This window comes from Dermacentor variabilis, chromosome 4, assembly GCF_050947875.1.
Source record: "Dermacentor variabilis isolate Ectoservices chromosome 4, ASM5094787v1, whole genome shotgun sequence".
Lineage (NCBI taxonomy): Eukaryota > Metazoa > Arthropoda > Arachnida > Ixodida > Ixodidae > Dermacentor > Dermacentor variabilis.
The window spans coordinates 8586358-8606354 of record NC_134571.1 but is presented as its reverse complement, the minus strand read 5'-3'; the positions used below and the strand labels follow the sequence as shown (position 1 = coordinate 8606354).

The following is a 19997-nucleotide window of genomic DNA, read 5'->3' as shown; positions in this document are numbered from 1 at the left end:
ATTTACGAAGTTTAAGGTTTTAAAATTCATTGTTGCCTATGAACATCAATTGTTGTTGTCCTTGAGGTCTGAAATTCACAGAAATAGCCTAAACTTAAGAGGTTTAGTGCATTTACAGCCGAACATTTCATGGCGTCCCATCAGAAATTCTGAACACTGGGACATTCCCCGAACACGAACGAATTACGGTCTCGAAATGTTAAAATTCACCATTTCACACGTACTTAATGCGTTGAAGCTTACAGAAAATAACTTGCATGTCCTTTCAGGAAGGGAGCTATTCAACATGTTCACATAATCCGCTACAAGCCTAGAAAAATTCTGTCGAAATAAAGCACTCCTTTCTGTTTACAGTATGTCTTACTGTTATGTTACCTTGCAATAATTTTCTTATCATTGGTTTTGTTTTTTTTGTGCGTGAATGATTGATGTACTTTTAGGCACCCAAGGACGCATATAATTATGTCTACTTGACAATTATCGTACAAGTCTTATTTATTTATTTTGTTTCTTTTCTATCATACGTTAAGACTGTATGAAGTTTGCTGTGCTGTCGTTCTGCTGCCTTGTACGGATGGGAGGTGGGGCTAGTCAAGCTGCATCAGCGCAGCTTCTTTCCCACTTTCCACTCCCCAACTGTTCTGTGTAAAACACACTGTACTGTTGGTGGTGAAAATAAACTTCAACTTTCAACATGGCCGTACAAAGTAGATGGAGAAGTCTTGAAGAAGAAAAAGATTGTGGAGTGTACGAAAACTGCTATAATGAAAAACATTTATGGCATACCTGAATAAATCAAGCAGGCTAGGTGACCGTCACCGCCCCGCTTCAAAGTGTATGCCAATAAATCATGATCATCATCAATAACATCCTATCGTGCCACTTGCGATGTGAGATGCGCGCCGCGTAGCGTCTATATGTGCGTCCTTTGCATTGCAGTTGCATATTGTTGCACCAGCTTGCGCGCCATGTAGCAGTTGCATAGTAAGCAGTTGTATTTGGCGGTACAAAGTAGATAGAGAAGTCTTGAAGAAGAAGAAGATTATGGAGTGTACGAAAACTGCTATAATGAAAAACGTGGCCACGATCGCGTTATCGCTTTTCCAGACGCCTCCTCTCACCATCAGAGCACAACAATTCTATGACGGAACGGCAATGCCTTGATGTGGTCTGCAAGTGGTTGCCAAGTTCCGTCCTTACCTTTGCGGCCGTCCCTTCTTTATTCATTTATTTATTTCAGTACTCTCAGGGGCATTACAGAGAGGAGGGGCACACAAGATCGGCGGCAGTTTTCTTAAATTTGTTGACGTCGGTGATGGCAGCCATGAAGGCAGGGAGGTGGTTCCAGTCATTTCCAGTTCGAGGAGTAAAGGAATATATACAAAGGCTAAATTGTGGTCTGTGCGTGAAGATATCTAAGATACAGAGAGGGGTAACTTATCCTTGAGGATAGGGTTGGTATAATAAATTCTGTGAAAAAGACATAAGCGAAAATATTTACGGCGCAGAGAAGGAACTGGATGACCAAGTGCAGATTTCATTGCAGACACGCTTGCTGTTCGGGAATAATTTCAAACAATAAAACGGGCGGCGCGGTTTTGAACAGACTCTAAAGCGTTAAGGTTATCTGATTAGGATCCCAAATGCAGCAAGCATATTCTAGTTTAGGTCTGATTAACGTCCTATCTAGATGAAGCTTAACGGTGCTGTTAGAAGCTATGAAATGGCGCCGTAAGAATCCGAACGTGCGGTTAGCCTGGTTAGATATCTAGTTCACGTGCATTATTCAGGACAGATTGTGTGTTAAGTGAATACCCAGGTATTTGTACGATGAGACATATGATAGCGGAGTATTATTAAGAAGATAGCGAGGGGTGTATTCCGGAGGACGGCTGGAGACACGCAGGTGTTCGCACTTAGTGGTGTTAAGAGTCATGAGCCATTCGCTGCACCACGAAGAAATTGCGTTCAAGTCCGATTGCAAACATGCTTCATCAGAGGGATTAGCAATTGAACGATAAAGCACACAGTCATATGCGAAAAGATTTACATGGGAGATAACGTTATCACGAAGATCATTAATGTAAATTAAAGACAGTAGCGGACCTAACACAGAACCTTGAGGTACTCCAGAAGTTACGGAAACAAGAGGCGAATCATAATCATTAACTGAGACATACTGACTGCGGTTGGAAAGAAAACATTTAATCCAGCCTAATACCTGATCGTTAATATTAAGAGCACCGAGTTTTATTAATAATAGGTCATGAGAAACAGTGTCAAACGCCTTAGCAAAGTCTAAAAAAACACAATCCACAATAACGTTAGCATACATAGCGCGAAATAAATCATTAGTGAAAGATAGGAGCTGTGTCTCACACGAAAAAAATTTTGTGAAGCCATGTTGACATGAATTGAAAAAGTTGTTAGATTCAAGGAAGGTAATAAGATGAGAATAAATAATGTGCTCAAGAAGTTTACAAGGAACGCTGGTTAATGAAATGGGCCGATAGTTAAGTATTGAAGCTTTACTACCTGATTTATGCAATGGAACCACCTTCTCCACCTTCCAATCATGAGGGATGGTACAACTCTGCAATGACTGTTCAAAGATTTCACAAAGAATTAATGATGAGCAGGTAGATGTACTCTTCAAGAACTTCGTTGTAATGCCGTCGGCACCTGAGCAAGACGAAATCTTGTTTTTCAATTAGACATGTCAAACCAACCGAATCAATGAGTATTGGATCCATGGGTAAAAAGTCAGATGTACAAGGATGAGGGAAAACATTCGGCAAGGTAGAGGAAAAACACAAGGCAAAAAAAATCATTTAACATTTTGCAGCAGTCTCTCTGGTGTATTGGAGTGTTTTCATCATCGCAAAGATCTACTGTATTCGGCGCATTCCCGCTGACCACATTCCAAAATTTCCTCGGATTATATCTAAGAAGGAGCGGGAGCGTGTGCTGGTAGAAATTTTGTTTTATTTCAAACGAAATTTGTTTGTAATCTGTCTTAGCGGTGGCGTAAGCGTTCGGCCGTTTGAGTTGCCTTGGCCTGCCGCGGAATAGTCTTTTCTTTCTTTTTGTTCGGTAGGCGCTGAAGACGCGCGTTTAACCACGGAGCATGAGAGCTGGATATAATGCGTTTCTGACGGATGAATTCATTAATTGATTCATTCATTTTTAATGGATTCATTCATACATTAATAATTCATTCATTATGAGGGATGAATTCAGGCCTTCTGGACCTTCTGGTTATTAGGACCACCCAAGTTGCTTTTGTAGCAACTTTTTTCCTAACGCCTTGGCACTTTGTACCACTTGTTTTTATGAATAAAGGTATTATTAATTAATTAATTAACATTGACTTTTTCTTTGAATAAGGTCCAATTTTCATCAATGTTGCGCGTGTGGACACTTGGAATGAAGGGAGTGACAAAATCCATTAGTCCGCGGTTTATAGACTCAAAGTCAGCGATTTTACAGTCTCGGATAACTTTTGGCGTTTTGGTAGCGGGAACAGACGTGCGCAGTTCAAAATAAATGAGGCAATGATCACTCAAAGCAGGTAAATATCTTAAACATGAAACAAGCTGCGGTGTAGTAGTGAGAAGGAGGTCAAGAATGTTAGCAGATTGCTGAGTAGATCGTGTAGGCTGAAGGACAAGTTGCTTAAAATTAAAATTCACACAGAGGTTAATGAAGAGAGAGCACTCAGAGGAACAGTCAGATGAGGGAGGAGAGTCATGCCAGTTAATTGCTGGAAAATTGAAATCACCAAGAAGGAAGAGTGGACATGAGGGGAGCCGGACAATTAACTCATTTAATACGTCATGTAAATCTGAATTAAATGTTAAGGGCGAACTGGGCGGGCGATAGCACACACAAAAAATAATATCACGATATCCGAGAGTGACACGCGTACACACGATTTCCAAACGAGTAGCAATATCTATTACACAACAACTCAATCCGTCACGTACGGCGATCAACACTCCGCCACCTGTACGCGAGATACGTTCACGGCGAAAAAATTGGAAAACTCTTTCACATTCAAAGATTTCATAGTCTGCAATATCACTCGAGAGCCAAGTTTCAGTCAAGATAACAACGTCAGCTGAACACGAGTCAATGGCTGAAGACAGGTCATCACGTTTATTACGCACACTGCGCACATTGTAAAAAAGGAAGGAAATTGGTTTAGCCACCGGGCGAGCAGATAGCTACAGCGATGAACTACTAGCAGTCAATGAAGCATTCCTGATAGTATTCACTGAAGCCGAAACAGATATGCCTCTGTTCTCGCCGGAACGACTTTCGGCAATATCTACTTCACAAACACGATCGGTGGATCAACAATAGACGTAGCACTTTTTCTTGATGTACAATCGGTTCCCAACCGCAAGAGATACTTCTCTCCCGAAGCCTTACCGAAATCAGCCAACTTTATGCGGGACTGGCGTGTGGCGCGAGAGAAGTCTTAACTGAATGATACTTTGGAATTTTTGAACTTTGTACGTTGCTATATAATCTTGTCTCTTAATTTGGGAGAACCGAATTTAACTATAATGGGGGGGGGGTGGTAACATTTCTCCGAGACGTACGAGCCCAGTCTGTGAGCACGATAAATACCTTCGTCGGGAAAAGATAGATCCAGTTTGTCTGAAATAATTTTGCGAACGTGTTCTTCAGACTCTGCCCAAGTTTCAGAGCTAGTGTCCGGGATACTGAAAAAATCAGGTTATCTCGACGAGAGCGATCCTCGAGATCGTCTAGCCGCGAATTTATTGCACGTGACTCCGCACGAACTGCTTTGGATATGGCATCGTTGAGTGCAGGAACACTATCGAACGACAGTACCTGGGATTCGACAGCCGCAAGCCTTTTAGTAAGGTCGCATACTTTCTGCTCTAGTCCAACTTGGTTCGCCTTAAGCTGTGTTAAAGTATCCATCAACTCACTGTGACGGGCATCCGATTTTTCAGACAGGGCAGCAATAGCAGCTAGCACATCGGCATTTGGATTAGTATCAGTTGGTCCCGGGTTTGACTCAATGTCGCCTGCTAACATCAAAAGTGTAACAACATGAATACAATCACACACTGTAGAAACTAACACTAGTGGGCAGGGGAAGAGCAGCGTACAAATATTGCTGGTACGTTTAGCGTGCAAGGAAGGACAGTCACCAACCTGTACAGCAAGGAAGCAGAACAGATTGTCAAGCGTGCGCATGGTAGTCGCTCTTCCCTGCCCACTGAAGAAGTCGTTGGAACCGCAGGCTTTTATATGTTCGGTTGACACCGATGATGTGCAGGGGCCGCAAGGTGGCGTTGGTCGCAGTATAACGTTGGCGAGAGCGTTAAAATATTTGGTTCAATTTGCTGCCGCAGAGCACGGTGATGTTGCAGCGATGTCGGCATATCACCGGGCTGGTGATGATAGCCACGTGCCAAGAAGAACGGGAATCTGTACAGCAAGGAAGCAGAACCGATTGTCAAGCGTGCGCATGGTAGTCGCTCTTCCCTGCCCACTTGTGTGGTAACAGACCACCATGCTCTCTGCTGGCTTTCCTCCCTAAAGGATCCCACGGGCCTGCTTGGTCGTTTGGCTTTGAAGCTTCAAGAGTTTTCATACTCTGCGATTGTCAAGTCCGGACGCCGGCACCAAGTCGCGGATAGTTTGTCGCGTTACCCCGTCGACAGCTCTGACCTCTCAAACATCGATAATAGGGCTTGTGTTTTCTCTGTCACAGCTCCTCCGTATCGCCGACGAGCAACGTCCTGACGCCTCACTCAAAGCGCTCATAGATAGTTTTGTATCCGGGCTCAACGACGCTTCCTATGCACCTATTCGTTCTCCGGAATGGTACTTTGTACCGTCGCAATGGTCATCCCGAAGGCCCCGATCTCCTCGTCGTCATCCCAAGGCACCTCCTTTCGACCGTTCTAAAGGAACTTCACGACGACACATTTCGGCGTGTCTCGAACTTGCGACAGAGTACGCCGCTGCTTCTCCTGCTCCGATCTTGCACGTTCAGTGCTATCTTGTGTCACAACTTGTGAGCCATGTCAACGCCGCAAGAAGCTTCCTACTACTGCTTACCTGCAGCCAGCTAAAATGGCGGCAGAGCCGTTTGGTCGTCTCGGTTAGAACCTCCTGGGCCCTTTTCCGGTATCTGCGTCGGGGAACAAGTGGGTTGCTGTCTCTACTGACTATACGACCAGATATACCATTACTCGCGCTCTTGCAACCAGCTGCGCAACTGATGTGGCAGATTTCCTGCTGCCCGACGTCGTCTTCAGGCATGGAGCTCCACGCCAAGTGCTCACAGACCGAGGCCGCATCTTCTGGTCCGTGGTTATTTACGACATGATGCGCGTCTACTCTATGCAGCAACAGCTTACCACCTCATACCATCCACGAACCAACGGCCTGACCGAGCGATTGAACCAGACCCTTACATACATGCTGGCTAAACACGTTTCAGCCGATCACCGCAATTGGGACATCGCTCTACATTACATTACCTTCGACTATATTTATTATCGCATTGACACTGCCGGCTATTCCCCGTTCTACCTCTTGTATGGCCGTGAATCCGTGCTACCGGTAGACACCTTGCTACGATCGATTACGACCTCGACAAATGAATATGCTCGTGATAAAATCGCTCGCACTGACCGCGCTCAACTTGCACGCGCTCGCCTGTCAGTGTCACAAGAGAATCACAAGCGTCGCTACGACCTCTGTCACCGTGACGTGCACTTTTCACTGGGCGCCTTAGTGCTGCTTGGTCGCCTTCCCTCCGAGTAGGCCTTTGCGAGAAACCCCTGTGTTGTTACAAAGGCGCATATCGCGTGGTTCGTCAAGTCACTGATGTCACCTGCAAAATCTTTCCAGCCAGCCTCGCAACGACCTCCACTCCGACTACCAGTGACATCGTCTCCAGGCCCTACAATTATCTGCTTGCCACTGTTAAATACGGGCTAACATCGTTGCTAACCTAACTTAACCTAACTTAACCGATGCCAGTTAGATATTAACTAGCATCGCATCGGTCAAGTTCCCCGAACGTAACCACTCGCCGTCGCATTCCAGTTGTGGTGCCCATGTGCGCGTCGACCATTCTATCAGACCCGCCAGACAAGTTGGCTATCGCACCCTCGTGTGCCGCGCGTGGAGCTTTTCTCCGCCCTGTGTGAGGCTGGAGGCCGGGACGGTTCGAAGTATTTGAGCTTAGTCCCAAGAAAAGCTGCTTTGAAGCAATAGAAGGTCGTTCAAGGACGACCAGTTCCGCCTGCTGAGCGCCTACCAGGCGAGGAAGCAACGCCGGACGGAGGCAGCCATGGAAATCAGAGCCTATGGAGTGCCCCATTGGCCGAACATGACGCCATTTGCACGGCCCTACGATTGGATGAAAATGACGACATCTGTACGGGCTCGCCGATTGGATGAAAATAACGAAACCTGCACGGGTTCGACGACTGGCTGAAAATGGCGTGACCCCGACGGTCAGAGGGGGTTATAAGCTCGAGAACCATGGGAAAGAGAGAGACGTTCTTTTTGCCACGGGCCGCAGCGTACGATTTGCTGCCGGCCGCGGGTTACCTTTCCCATGATAGAGTGTATAAGCGCGATTGAACGAGGACGTAGAAAGAAACAGATACACAGAGAAGAGCTGTCTCTGTGTTGTTACGTTTCGCCTACGACGCGCGGTTTAGCCGGCGCGGCTGCAACAAAGCGGCAGACATTTTGGCCTGTTCGGCGCCGCCGCTACGCCTCCCTGCCAAGCGCGTCCAGGCATGTTCCAATGCCACGTGTCTTCATGTGCGTGTGTGAGTGTATGTGCATATTGGTGCCCACGCTTGTCGAAGCGCGGCAGCCGGGGAGAGGAGCTCCCAACAACTGTGAAGCGAGGGGGTCTGACAGGCGCCGACACGACGGCTGCTCCACCTTCTCTTCCCATTGTGCCCGAGTGGCGCCGACACGACGCTGCGCCACCTTATCCCATTGTGCCCGAGCGGCACAGTCATGTGCTCGTCTATAGAGGGGTTCCTTCTTGCCCTCAACTGCGAGAGTATAAAAGCAGCTGCCCCCGGACACCAAGGAGGGCTCCGATTTCTTCTGTTGAGTAACGTGCTCTCCCGTCTCTCTACTTCGGTCACCCTGACCGCCAACTCTTTGCGATGTTAGAATAAACAAGTTGTTTTGTTGTTACCAGTCGACTCATGCTTTGCCGGGACCTTCGGATGCTTCCAGTTGTACCCCAGGCCGCCAGGCCAACGCTACCCTTGGGGCTTGCGACCCAGGTGCAACAACGGGCGTCAGCGCCGAGTTCCCAACAACTCGCGCCAGCGGTGCGATTTCAAACAACTGGTGGCAGCGGTGGGATTACAACAACTGTCTGCCAGCGGTGAGATCGCGACAACGGAGGCCAGCAGCGAAGAGATGCAGTTGACTGTATGCTGAGCAGCTCAACGACCATCCGGGAGCAGTGCAACGAGCCCTGTGTGATGACTGGTTGCCTGCAGCGGAACGACTGCGCTGAATTCTTGGCTGCGAGGTTTGGTGAGTGCGGGACTTTCTTCTTCTGAGCTTTGCCAGGCTTTTGTTAGTGTCAGAAACAGAGCTGGTAATTGTGGTTGTCGTTGCTGCCGGGTTAGTTTGCGGCAAGACAATATTAGGCAGTAGAGAAAGCAGCATTCAGAGCAGCCATGGATTTGAAGTCGTTGCGCAAACCGAAATTGCTGGAGCTTGCAAGAGAGTTCGGTCTGGATGTCTCAGACAAACTCAGAAAACCAGAACTGCTAAAGGCTATTCTTGAGTTAGAGGCTGAGGATGACGAGCTGTCGGAATGCCTTGAGACTATTGAGGAGAGGTCAAAAAGACAGGAGCGCGAAATTAAAGAACAGAAAGAGAAAGATGAGCGTGAACGAAAAGAACAGAAAGAAAAAGAAGAGCGTCAACGTAAAGAACAGAAAGAGCGAGAGCAACAAGAGCGCGACCGTCAACACGCTTTGGAAATGAAGCGTCTCGAGATAGAGATCGAACGCGCTCGTAATGGAAGTCAGGCACACGGTGCAGGAGAACGCGTATTGTTCAAAATGACTGACCTGATGCGGCCGTTTAAGCTTGGAGAGGACATTGGTTTGTTCCTGGTTAACTTTGAGCGAACGTGCGAGAAGCAGGGGTTCTCTCGGGAAACGTGGCCACAGCGCTTGCTCACTTTGTTACCCGGCGAGGCGGCCGACGTAGTCGCTCGCTTGAATAGAGAGGAGGCAGAGGATTTCGACACAGTGAAATCGAGTCTGCTAAAGAAGTACAGGCTGTCAGCGGAGGCGTTCCGTCGGAAGTTTCGGGAAAATGAGAAAGGCAGAAGTGAGTCATACACAGAGTTTGCGTACAGGCTTATGTCAAACATGCAGGAGTGGCTCAAAGAAGAGAAAGCGTTTGGTGACCACGAGAAAGTTCTGCATTGTTTCGGGCTAGAACAGTTTTACAGTCGGTTACCTGAGAACGTGCGGTACTGGGTCTTGGATAGGCCAGACGTTTGTACGGTGGCTAAAGCCGCTGAGCTAGCCGAGGAGTTTGTGACGCGTCGGGCTCGCGGAGCTAAGGACGGTCAAAAGGGTGAATTTGGCTCCAAGTTTGAGAGGCCGAAGTTCACGCCCATGAGATTAAAGGGGAACACACGTAGTGCGGATGCGAGTGAAAGCAGTGCGACCGAACCTAAGGAGACGGCGGCAGCCGAAGCCGAACGCAGAAAGCGGTTCGAGACGAGGCAAGCGCGCGTTTGTTATACGTGCCAGAAGCCGGGTCACTTTTCGGCGCAGTGTCCGGAAACAACACCAAATGTTGTGTTTTTGTCATTATGCAGCACTGACGAGAACATGAAGCTTCTCGAGCCTTACATGCGAGACCTCCTCGTGAACGGGAAAGAGTGCCGAGTGCTTCGCGATTCCGCAGCTACGATGGATGTAGTTCACCCCTCCTACGTAGAACCCGATATGTTCACGGGCGAGTGCGCATGGATCAAGCAAGCCGTGGAAGCTCATAGCGTGTGTCTGCCCGTAGCAAAAGTGCTTATTGAAGGACCTTTCGGAGCGCTTGAGACGGAGGCCGCAGTGTCATCTATGCTGCCCCCCCAGTACCCGTACCTATTTTTGAGCAGGTCCGATCACCTCCTGCGCGAGAAGGGGCTTTTGTTTGGTGACGCTAGCGTTCAGGCCTTAACCAGATCGAAGGTTCGGGAGCTCGCTGCAAAGGCGGTAGTTGCGGGGCCGACGTTGTCCAACAATGAAAAAGGGGCAGAGGCGCAGCAAGCCGATATTCAGAGCACGCCCGAACTGAGTAAAATTGAGCCTGTAATGTTAAAGGCACCAGATACTGGAGAGGAAATTACCGATGCGGGAAAGTTAGAAGAGCTATCTGCAGATTTGCTCATCGCGCCTACGTCAGACGGACTTAATAGGTTGCTAAAAGTCAGCCGGTCGGCTTTGATAGCCGAGCAAAAGAAGGATGGCAGCCTAGAAAACTTACGCTGCATTATCAAGGAAGGTATCGCCAAGAAAAATGCTCGCTTTGTGGAAAGAGGTGGAGTCCTGTACCGGAAGTATCTAGACCGCAGGGGAGTGGAGTTCGATCAGCTGATCGTGCCTCAATGCTATCGTCAGGATCTGTTGCGCTTGTCGCACGGGGGTTCATGGTCCGGACACCTAGGAGTTAAGAAAACTAAGGACCGTCTCTTGCAAGAGTACTATTGGCCAGGGTGTTTTCGGGACGCAGACCATTTCGTGAGGACATGTGACACCTGTCAGCGGGTGGGCAAACCAGGGGACAAATCAAGGGCGCCGTTGAGATTGGTACCTATCATTACGGAGCCTTTTAGACGGCTCGTTATTGATACAGTGGGACCTCTGCCGGTAACAGCCACGGGGTACAGACACATTTTGACTGTGATCTGCCCAGCGACAAAGTTCCCTGAAGCAGTGCCGCTTAAAGAACTCAGCTCAGTTGAGATAGTCAATGCACTACTGTCCATATTTGCGCGAGTTGGTTTTCCTGCGGAAATCCAATCAGATCAGGGCACAGTGTTTACTAGCGCTTTGACGACAACTTTTCTCGAAAGGTGTGGGGTAAAGCTGTTACACAGCTCAGTGTACCACCCACAGTCGAATTCCGTTGAGAAGCTCCACTCCGTCATGAAGCGCGTGTTGAGAGCATTGTGTTTTGAACATCAAACTGACTGGGAGCTGTGTCTGCCTGGGGTGATGTTTGCATTACGGACCGCGCCGCATGCAGCTACGGGGTTTTCGCCAGCTGAGCTGGTGTACGGTCGCTCGCTTCGGTCTCCGCTTCGCATGCTTCGAGAATCGTGGGAAGGCAGGGGCGACGACCCAGTCGTGGTGGAGTACGTGCTTAAGCTCCTCGAACGCTTAAGAAGGGCACAGGAGTTGTCAGGAGAAGCAATGGCAAAGGCCCAGCAGAGGGCCAAGGTTTATTATGATCGGACCGCCAGGGTCCGTCGTTTTGAGGTGGGCGATGAGGTCATGATATTGCGCACATCGCTAAACAACAATCTAGAGGTGCAGTGGGAGGGTCCAGCACGAATTGTTCAGAAACTGTCGGACGTTAACTACGTGGTGAGTCTGCCAGGAAAGCGGAAAGCACAGCAAGTTTACCACTGTAATCTGCTCAAACCTTATAGACCACTGGAAGCAGTGGTGTGCATGATGGTAAACGTTCCTGAAGAGCTTCCGGTCGAGCTTCCGGGACTAGGCTCAGTGACGAACAGGGAAGACACCGGTCAAGTCATTAGTGACCTTATCAGTAAAGCACCGCTGTCGCCTGAGCAGAAAACTGAACTACACCAGCTCTTACAAGAGTTTCAAAGTCTGTTCTCTGAGAGGCCTGGTAGGACTTCTGTCCTTACTCATGACATAGAACTTACCTCCCCAGAGCCAGTACGATCCAAGGCGTACCGGGTGTCACCCCGCCAGAGCGATATTATGGAGGCTGAGGTAAAGAAAATGCTACAGCTCGGTGTTATTGAGGCAGGTGAGAGTGATTATACCTCCCCTTTGATTTTAGTTGAGGTACCGGGCAAGGAACCTCGTCCTTGCGTCGACTACCGCAGGCTTAATTCCATCACTAAGGATCAAATTTATCCGATCCCTAACATCGAGGAGCGCCTTGAGAAAGTTAGTAGCGCTCAGTTTATTTCCACCCTAGATCTTGTCAGGGGTTATTGGCAGGTTCCACTTACAGAAGAGGCTAGTAGGTATGCGGCGTTCATTTCACCAATGGGAACAATCCGTCCTAAAGTGTTGAGTTTTGGTTTGAAGAACGCGCCATACTGTTTTTCAAGCCTCATGGATAAAGTGTTGCGGGGACAGCAAGAATTCGCTTTACCGTTCTAGACGACGTAGCGATATTCTCCGCATCCTGGTCTGAGCATATGGCACACTTGCGGGCAGTATTAACCCGCCTGCGCGAAGCGGGCTTGACAGTCAAGGCTCCTAAGTGCCAGTTAGCACAGGCCGAGGTTGTCTACCTCGGTCACGTGATTGGTCAGGGTCGTCGCCGCCCCTCTGAAATAAAGGTGGCCGCTGTGCGAGACTTCCCGCAACCGCGCACGAAGACCGATATTCGGTCGTTCTTAGGTGTCGCCGGCTACTATCAGAGGTACATTCCCAGGTACTCTGATATCGCGGCTCCCCTGACGGATGCTCTAAGAAAAACAGAGCCCCAAACAGTCGTCTGGGACGAGACAAAGGAAAGAGCTTTTAGCGCCCTAAAGAGTGCCCTAACAAGCCAGCCTGTGCTACGCTCACCAGACTATACAAAAGGGTTCGTTGTTCAGTGCGATGCTAGTGAGCGAGGCATGGGCGTTGTACTGTGCCAACGGGAAAATGGAGAAGTAGAACACCCCGTCCTGTATGCTAGTCGTAAGCTGACCAGTCGTGAGCAGGCGTATAGCGCCACCGAGAAAGAGTGTGCGTGTCTCGTGTGGGCCGTTCAGAAATTGTCATGCTATCTAGCCGGCTCAAGGTTTATCATTGAGACGGATCACTGCCCTCTCCAATGGCTGCAGACCATCTCTCCCAAAAATGGCCGCCTCCTGCGCTGGAGCCTCGCTTTGCAACAATATTCCTTTGAGGTGCGTTACAAAAAGGGGAGTCTCAACGGTAACGCCGATGGCTTAAGTCGAAGCCCCTAACGTAGGAATCAGCCTCATAATTGTTTGTTACTGATGTTTTTCTTCCTGAGACAGGATTTTTAACATATTGCTTTTGTTTAGTGTTTCAAAGTGATGACATGCTTTCTAGTGCAATTTTCCAATTTGTGGACGCGTTCTGAGTGCTGCTAGACTACTGTAAGGAACTAGGCAGTGGTATAGAAGGGGAAAGAGCCTGGCAGGGCTTAGTGAGGGTTGTGCCGTGCTTGCTGACTGAGCGGTTGAGTTTCAGCGTAGTTCTAACGCTTGCCGGGAACGAGAACAAAAATGTGAACTCTCCCGAAGTCACTTTGCAGTGTCCTGTGCGAACCTGAACGAGAGAACGAGACCTTCTCTGTGCGCTGCGCTCGAGAAACGTCGAGGGACGCCCGACTTCGGTTATGAGCATCATCGAGCGACATCCCTCCGGACAGCGGATGCAGTCCCCTGACCATCGGGATCTCCTTCCCCCGGCGGGGCGGTCTGTTACGTTTCGCCTACGACGCGCGGTTTAGCCGGCGCGGCTGCAACAAAGCGGCAGACATTTTGGCCTGTTCGGCGCCGCCGCTACGCCTCCCTGCCAAGCGCGTCCAGGCATGTTCCAATGCCACGTGTCTTCATGTGCGTGTGTGAGTGTATGTGCATATTGGTGCCCACGCTTGTCGAAGCGCGGCAGCCGGGGAGAGGAGCTCCCAACAACTGTGAAGCGAGGGGGTCTGACAGGCGCCGACACGACGGCTGCTCCACCTTCTCTTCCCATTGTGCCCGAGTGGCGCCGACACGACGCTGCGCCACCTTATCCCATTGTGCCCGAGCGGCACAGTCACGTGCTCGTCTATAGAGGGGTTCCTTCTTGCCCTCAACTGCGAGAGTATAAAAGCAGCTGCCCCCGGACACCAAGGAGGGCTCCGATTTCTTCTGTTGAGTAACGTGCTCTCCCGTCTCTCTACTTCGGTCAACCTGACCGCCAACTCTTTGCGATGTTAGAATAAACAAGTTGTTTTGTTGTTACCAGTCGACTCATGCTTTGCCGGGACCTTCGGATGCTTCCAGTTGTACCCCAGGCCGCCAGGCCAACGCTACCCTTGGGGCTTGCGACCCAGGTGCAACAACGGGCGTCAGCGCCGAGTTCCCAACAACTCGCGCCAGCGGTGCGATTTCAAACAGTGTATATGTTTCTTTCTACGTCCTCGTTCAGTCGCGCTTATACACTCTATCATGGATTCTAACCAACTAGCCCGCCAACGTGATTACGTACTGCTGCTATCTTGCTTTGGACCTATTCCTGTACGTAATGTAAATAAACCTTAATTTCTCTAATCCTCGTCAACGTCGGCCAACTCCCATACCCAACGGCAAGATCAAATACCACAGATATACAACGGCACCGGGGCGGTGCTTTCGTTTCGCCGCCAGGGGTTGTGTTGCGATACAACAGATGCTCAAGAGACATGGCGCAAATGAAGACGATCATCTGGGCTTTGGCATGAGCTGATTTCTACCTTGGTTTCTGGCTGCACTGCTTTTGTAAATAAATTGCCTCTTTTGTCTGTGTCTTTCCACGCGTAACAATATAAACGCGAAGAGTAGTTTATCGTCGCTCACGGAACCTACGCGATAGGATAACCTCGTCTTAGACTACAGCCTCTGTTCCTACCTTTTGTCATCCCGGAAATGAACCGCGTTGCAATGTTTGTGGGAATATGACAGCATCTAAGACTGCTAGAAGAACCGCATCAACTTTTTTTATGTCAACAGCGATTTTACTTGCAACCGCATTAGCGTCATCAACATACTTGAGTGTTCAGTGTGTCATATGCAATACATCGGTCAGACCGAAAGATCCGCTCATATCTGTTTTAACAACCACAAGTCTCACACTAACAACTTGCTGTATATTCCATTGTCTGAACATGTTCGACCGCCGGCTCATTCGTTTGGGGATGTGAAGCAACGATACTACAATCATGTTTTAAGTCACACCGCTACCGGGAAGCATGGGAATCTTCAAATTAACAAATTGAACACTGTAGTGTATGGTATAACAATGACAGCATAGGAAAAGTGCCGGATATCTTTGTGTTATTATTATGGTTGTATGTTGCTTATGGCCTTTGCTTTACTGCAGCATGCTATCGTACTTAGTCTAACAAATTCTTGCTATGCAGTATTTGCTTTCTCACTACTGTTACCCCATTTGCAGGCATCGCGAAATGTCAGGCCAATGCAGCAGTTTGTCGACTGATTTGGAATTGACTTTTCATGTGCACTCGATGATCCTGTATCACACTTAGATTTGCATCTTTCACTCTGTTATATTCTTTAGCATTTGTACCCTCTTGTATCTTTGATATTACCCACATGTGGATGCCCATAAAAGCGTTTGTGTGCTTGTGTATCGGTTTACCCTGACGAAGGCCGTGGCGCAACCGTAACAAGTGGTGGTGGTGGTGGTGGTAACAACTTTATTAACAATCCGGCAAATTCGTGGCCTGGGCCTAGGCCGTCCCTGAGGAGGTGCGGAGATCCTGTCTCGTCGCCGGCTCACGGGCTTGCTGGATGGCCCATAGTTGATTTTCGAGGTTTGAGCTGCGCAACGCGGCCGTCCATCGCGCCGCAGCTTCATCTGGGGAAACTGCATTTTCTTCGCATATAACGTCACATTCCCAGAGAATGTGTCTAAGAGTTGCGTGAGCCCTGCTGCACAGCTTGCAGTTATCATCTGAGTAGATGTCCGGATATATCCTCCTGAGATGGACGGGGTTGGGGAAGGTCTTTGTTTGTAGCTGCCGCCAGTCTACCGCTTGGGCCCTGTCGAGTTTGGGGTTAGGGGGCGGATAAACCCGCCTTGAGTTTTGATAAAATTTTGTAATATCGCAGTATCTGGTCATTCTGTCCCTCTCTGTCCATGCCTCCGTTGGATTTCCAACCCCAAGAGAGGATCCTTCTCGTAACAAGTAAACACATTTTTTTTCGTATGTGCGCGCCTTCTTTATAAACTACGCGCATACCGTACCTACAGAGCATTCCGTTTGGAATTTGGTATTTATATTTACATTTATGCTGCAACTGATGGTGGACTGCTCCGGACCACCGTCAGTTGCACTTCGCTCCACAGGCAGGAAGTGTGTCGAGTGAACTCCTGAACAGCACTTTACAATGTGGTGGATGCGGTCTAAATCTATATGTATCTGGGACATCAAGGAAGTGCGACGTAAAGCTAACGCATTTCTCTCACATTTACCGCTAAATCCCCACAATGTTTTAACGCGATAGCGTTAAGGAGCTCGTGTCGCAGAAAAGCCGGTGTCGTCGGCGTCGGTGTCGGCGTCCGCGGCGTTGGCCGTGAGCGATAAATCCCAGCAGGCACTTCATAAATAAAAAGCAACTTCCAAGATGGGCTGGGTGGGAATCGAACCAGGGTCTCCGGAGTGTGAGACGGAGACGTTACCACTGAGCCACGAGTTCGATGCTTCGAAGCGGTACAAAAGCGCCTCTAGTGAACGCGGTGTTGCCTTAGAAACTAGCTGTTTCTAAGGCTCAGGCGTGCGTCGCTTGCTCAGGCGCGCATTTCGTTGTCGCGCCGAACGCTGCGTTGCTCGACGCTCACCGCGTCCCATGCGGGGCGCGCAGCCTCTGCGCCGTAGCCCATTGTCTTACACCCCTTGGCGGGTCGACGGGAACGCTGTCGCGTTCCACTCTTGAAAGCGAAGCTTAAGCGTCCTCCAATTTTTTCTTTTCAAACTGCGGGCACAACCAGACGAAGTGTTTTACATCAACCCCACCCCATAAAGCAAAAATGGGCAAGTGGATTGTCCAGTCTTAAATAACCATATTTGAATATGTTGCTTGGCTCATGGGTTCATTCTTGCGGGGAACAACAAGCGCAATCTTTAGACGCGACAGTGTACCTTGTCTGTCTCACTGTGCCCTCTAAAGCTTGCGCTTATTATAATTGCCGCGCATCTGTGTGGGTGGAGCCGTTCTAACTCGATACAGGATGATGAAAGCAATATGTCGCAGTGAACGCAACGCCCATATTCCAAGGTGCCCTATTGGCGAGTAACCCCCGTACTCAGAAATGTATCTTAACTTGAAGCCCACGCTTGACTTCAGTTAAAGGACGCCTATCGTGAACGCACCTAAGGAAACGCTATGAGCGTCTTGGGCACGTTCACGCGAGGCATCATTTATATCAGGCCAAGCATGGGCTTCAAGTTAAGCTGCATTTCTGAATACGGAGGTTCTTGATTACGCAGATTAATGCGGAGTTTTATGCAGCGTCCGCGATCTTATTCAAGTTCTCATCAGCGTACGTAGTTAGTTTTCGTTAAGATTTTCTTTGTACTATTGTCTTTGCTAGTGCCGTAAGTTAGCTTATGCTTGTTAGTACTACTACTGTGATTTCTGTCTAGAGCGATAGAGAGCTGTGCTGCTGAAGGAGTACACGCATATTTGAGGGCAAAGATAAGGCTTTAGAAACAGTGCTAGAACTCAAGGAAAGTCGCGCGAATCTTGTGACGCACCTTAAACTTAGAGAATGTTGATTGTACACTTTCTTTTCTCTACTATACAAGGCTACAGCCCTCGAGATGTGGTGATGGCTGTATAGGTTGGCACACTGGACAAAAACTTGGCCAATGCAGTCTGGAAATTATTGTCGGCGGCATTTTTTTGCAAAGGAGCAACATTTCTTAGTGTATACATGTTCTCGTCATGTATCCGATTTTTAATGCGTCAACATTAGAACGCTTGTGGAAACGGAAACCCGTCGGCGTCCGTCGGTTACCTTTCGGCGTGGGAGAGGAGGAAAGATTGGAAAGGATGAGGGACGTGTGTAATGTCACACGGGGAGAGGAGAAAGAAATGAGTGGGATGAGAGAGCGTGTGGAGTAGGGGGGAGGGATGTATGAAATCACACCTTAGGAGCCAATAAGAATACAGGTGGCGCGTGACGTCGAGCTTCGACACTCCTCGGGCGCCGTGTTAGTTACCCAAAGCTTGAGAATTGGCAATGAACGTATTTCCGTCGGATCAACCAATTGACAGACCCTTTCTTATTTTTTTTTTTGTTTCGGCACGACGGACAATATTCGCGGGCACTGTTGGCCGACGTATTGTCCAATTTGATGGGGACCTTAGTGTGATTGGAAAGGAGCAAGAGCGGGCTGAATGCTTGCAAGGCCAAAAGGTCCTAAAGACACTGAAACATCCACAGATATACGTCTTCGATCACAGACATACCGTTGTGTCGGCTGACTGTTAGCGTACTCTTGTTATGTGTTTGTATGTGTCCCAGTTTACCACTTCGTGCACATTTTGAACGAGAGGTGCATGGATGAAAGGGAAACTGCGCATAGAAGTCACCATTTACTGGACATAATGCGTGTCCTTACCTGAACGTAATCGAAATGCCATTATCACAAGCTACTCGCAGTGAGTGCTTTAACCCACAAATCAGCACATCCGTCTTTGGGCACATGTAGCTTCGTTCATACACATAGTAGCACACGGTCGCTGCAACGCCATGGCGGCAGGGAAGCTCATGTTCAGAATAGCACTCCGCATTCTGGTTCGCAGTGCATTCCCACAAACCTTGACGAGTTCCTCGAGCACGATGGGGAGATCTTATACAGTTCAGTGCGCTTCATTCAATTTCTCCCGAGGAACTCGGGAACTACCCGAAGATGCTGAATGCGAACAAGCAAAGCATGAACCTTCTTTGTCCTTTGTCTAAGACAGCGCCATGTTCAGGCTCGGCAGCATCTTGGCATCTGATTCTCATACCGAGCACCATGGACACTGCAAGTAGCATTCCTGCCTTTGTATACACCTGAGCAATGTGTGTCTGTGAAAGCGCGCTATTCACACGGCACAGTCCTGTCTTAACAGCACCTCCTCCCGAAGGACAGGTATTCGGCATCGTGGAAGTCCACTTAGGCTGGCAACGCTGCTGGTTCGCGAGGAAATCTGAGTGACAATTTGCTTGCTATCGTTGGACGCTCACGAAACGGTGAGCGTGGCCAATCTAAGCGTCGCAAGGAGTGGGTCTCCGCTCTCTCCGGAAACTGTCTTCTCATACACGGCATTAACCTGTGCCGAGGGAATCCCATTAGGTTCGCTTGTGTCTATACGGAGCCTAAGACGGCGCCTTTGGTGTTTACCATCTTGGGGGTCTCAAATGCACTTGACGCCGCATGCATCTTCAAATGTCCTAATTCGCGCAACCGGTGAAGGACGTGCGAGCACTCCTGCGCCCGGTCGGTGCATTTCCGCAGAATGGCGCGGTGTCGGAGCGCTCAGCAGCGACTGACTCGTGAAGCACAGCGGCGCTCCCGGTTACGAGACTTCGGGCTCCGAGCGGCCCTCGCCCGGCGCCTTGGCCGTTCCGCCGGCGTCATCGTTCCTCGCCGGGCCGTCGGTCGCCGATGATGCGGCGGGCGCGTTCTCAGCGGCCGGAGAAGGTAGCTTGTCTCCTGCGCGAACGGAAAAGAGAGAGGGGGTGACAAACTGACCAAAGTGCGAACAAATGCACACAAACGTCGCTGGCGCGGTACTGACCTGTGTTGCTCTTACTATTTCCGCTCATGATTCCCGAGAGCTAACTCACATCTGTTGTTCCCCGTCGCGATGAGAATCTATCTTTGGTGTTTAGTACCGCGAGAACCATAGGAAAACGCTGCATGTTATCTACGGCAAAGGTTAGAAACAGCCCATAAAACCACGACGACAGAAGAAACGAGAACGCACACCACGAAGCACTGTGCTCCGCCTGAAG

General features: G+C 49.2%; 1 protein-coding gene across 2 annotated transcripts in view; it reads right to left on the bottom strand.

Annotated features, from left to right (window-relative positions):
- Positions 1-18576: 18576 nt before the first annotated feature.
- Positions 18577-19997, bottom strand: part of LOC142578640 (major facilitator superfamily domain-containing protein 6) — a 100068-nt gene continuing 98647 nt past the window's right edge. For both annotated transcript variants that reach the window (XM_075688066.1, XM_075688067.1), the window contains one exon: positions 18577-19695. In XM_075688066.1, the coding sequence (XP_075544181.1) occupies positions 19559-19695 (137 nt within the window). In that variant the 3' untranslated portion in view covers positions 18577-19558. The remainder of the gene's footprint in view (positions 19696-19997) is intronic.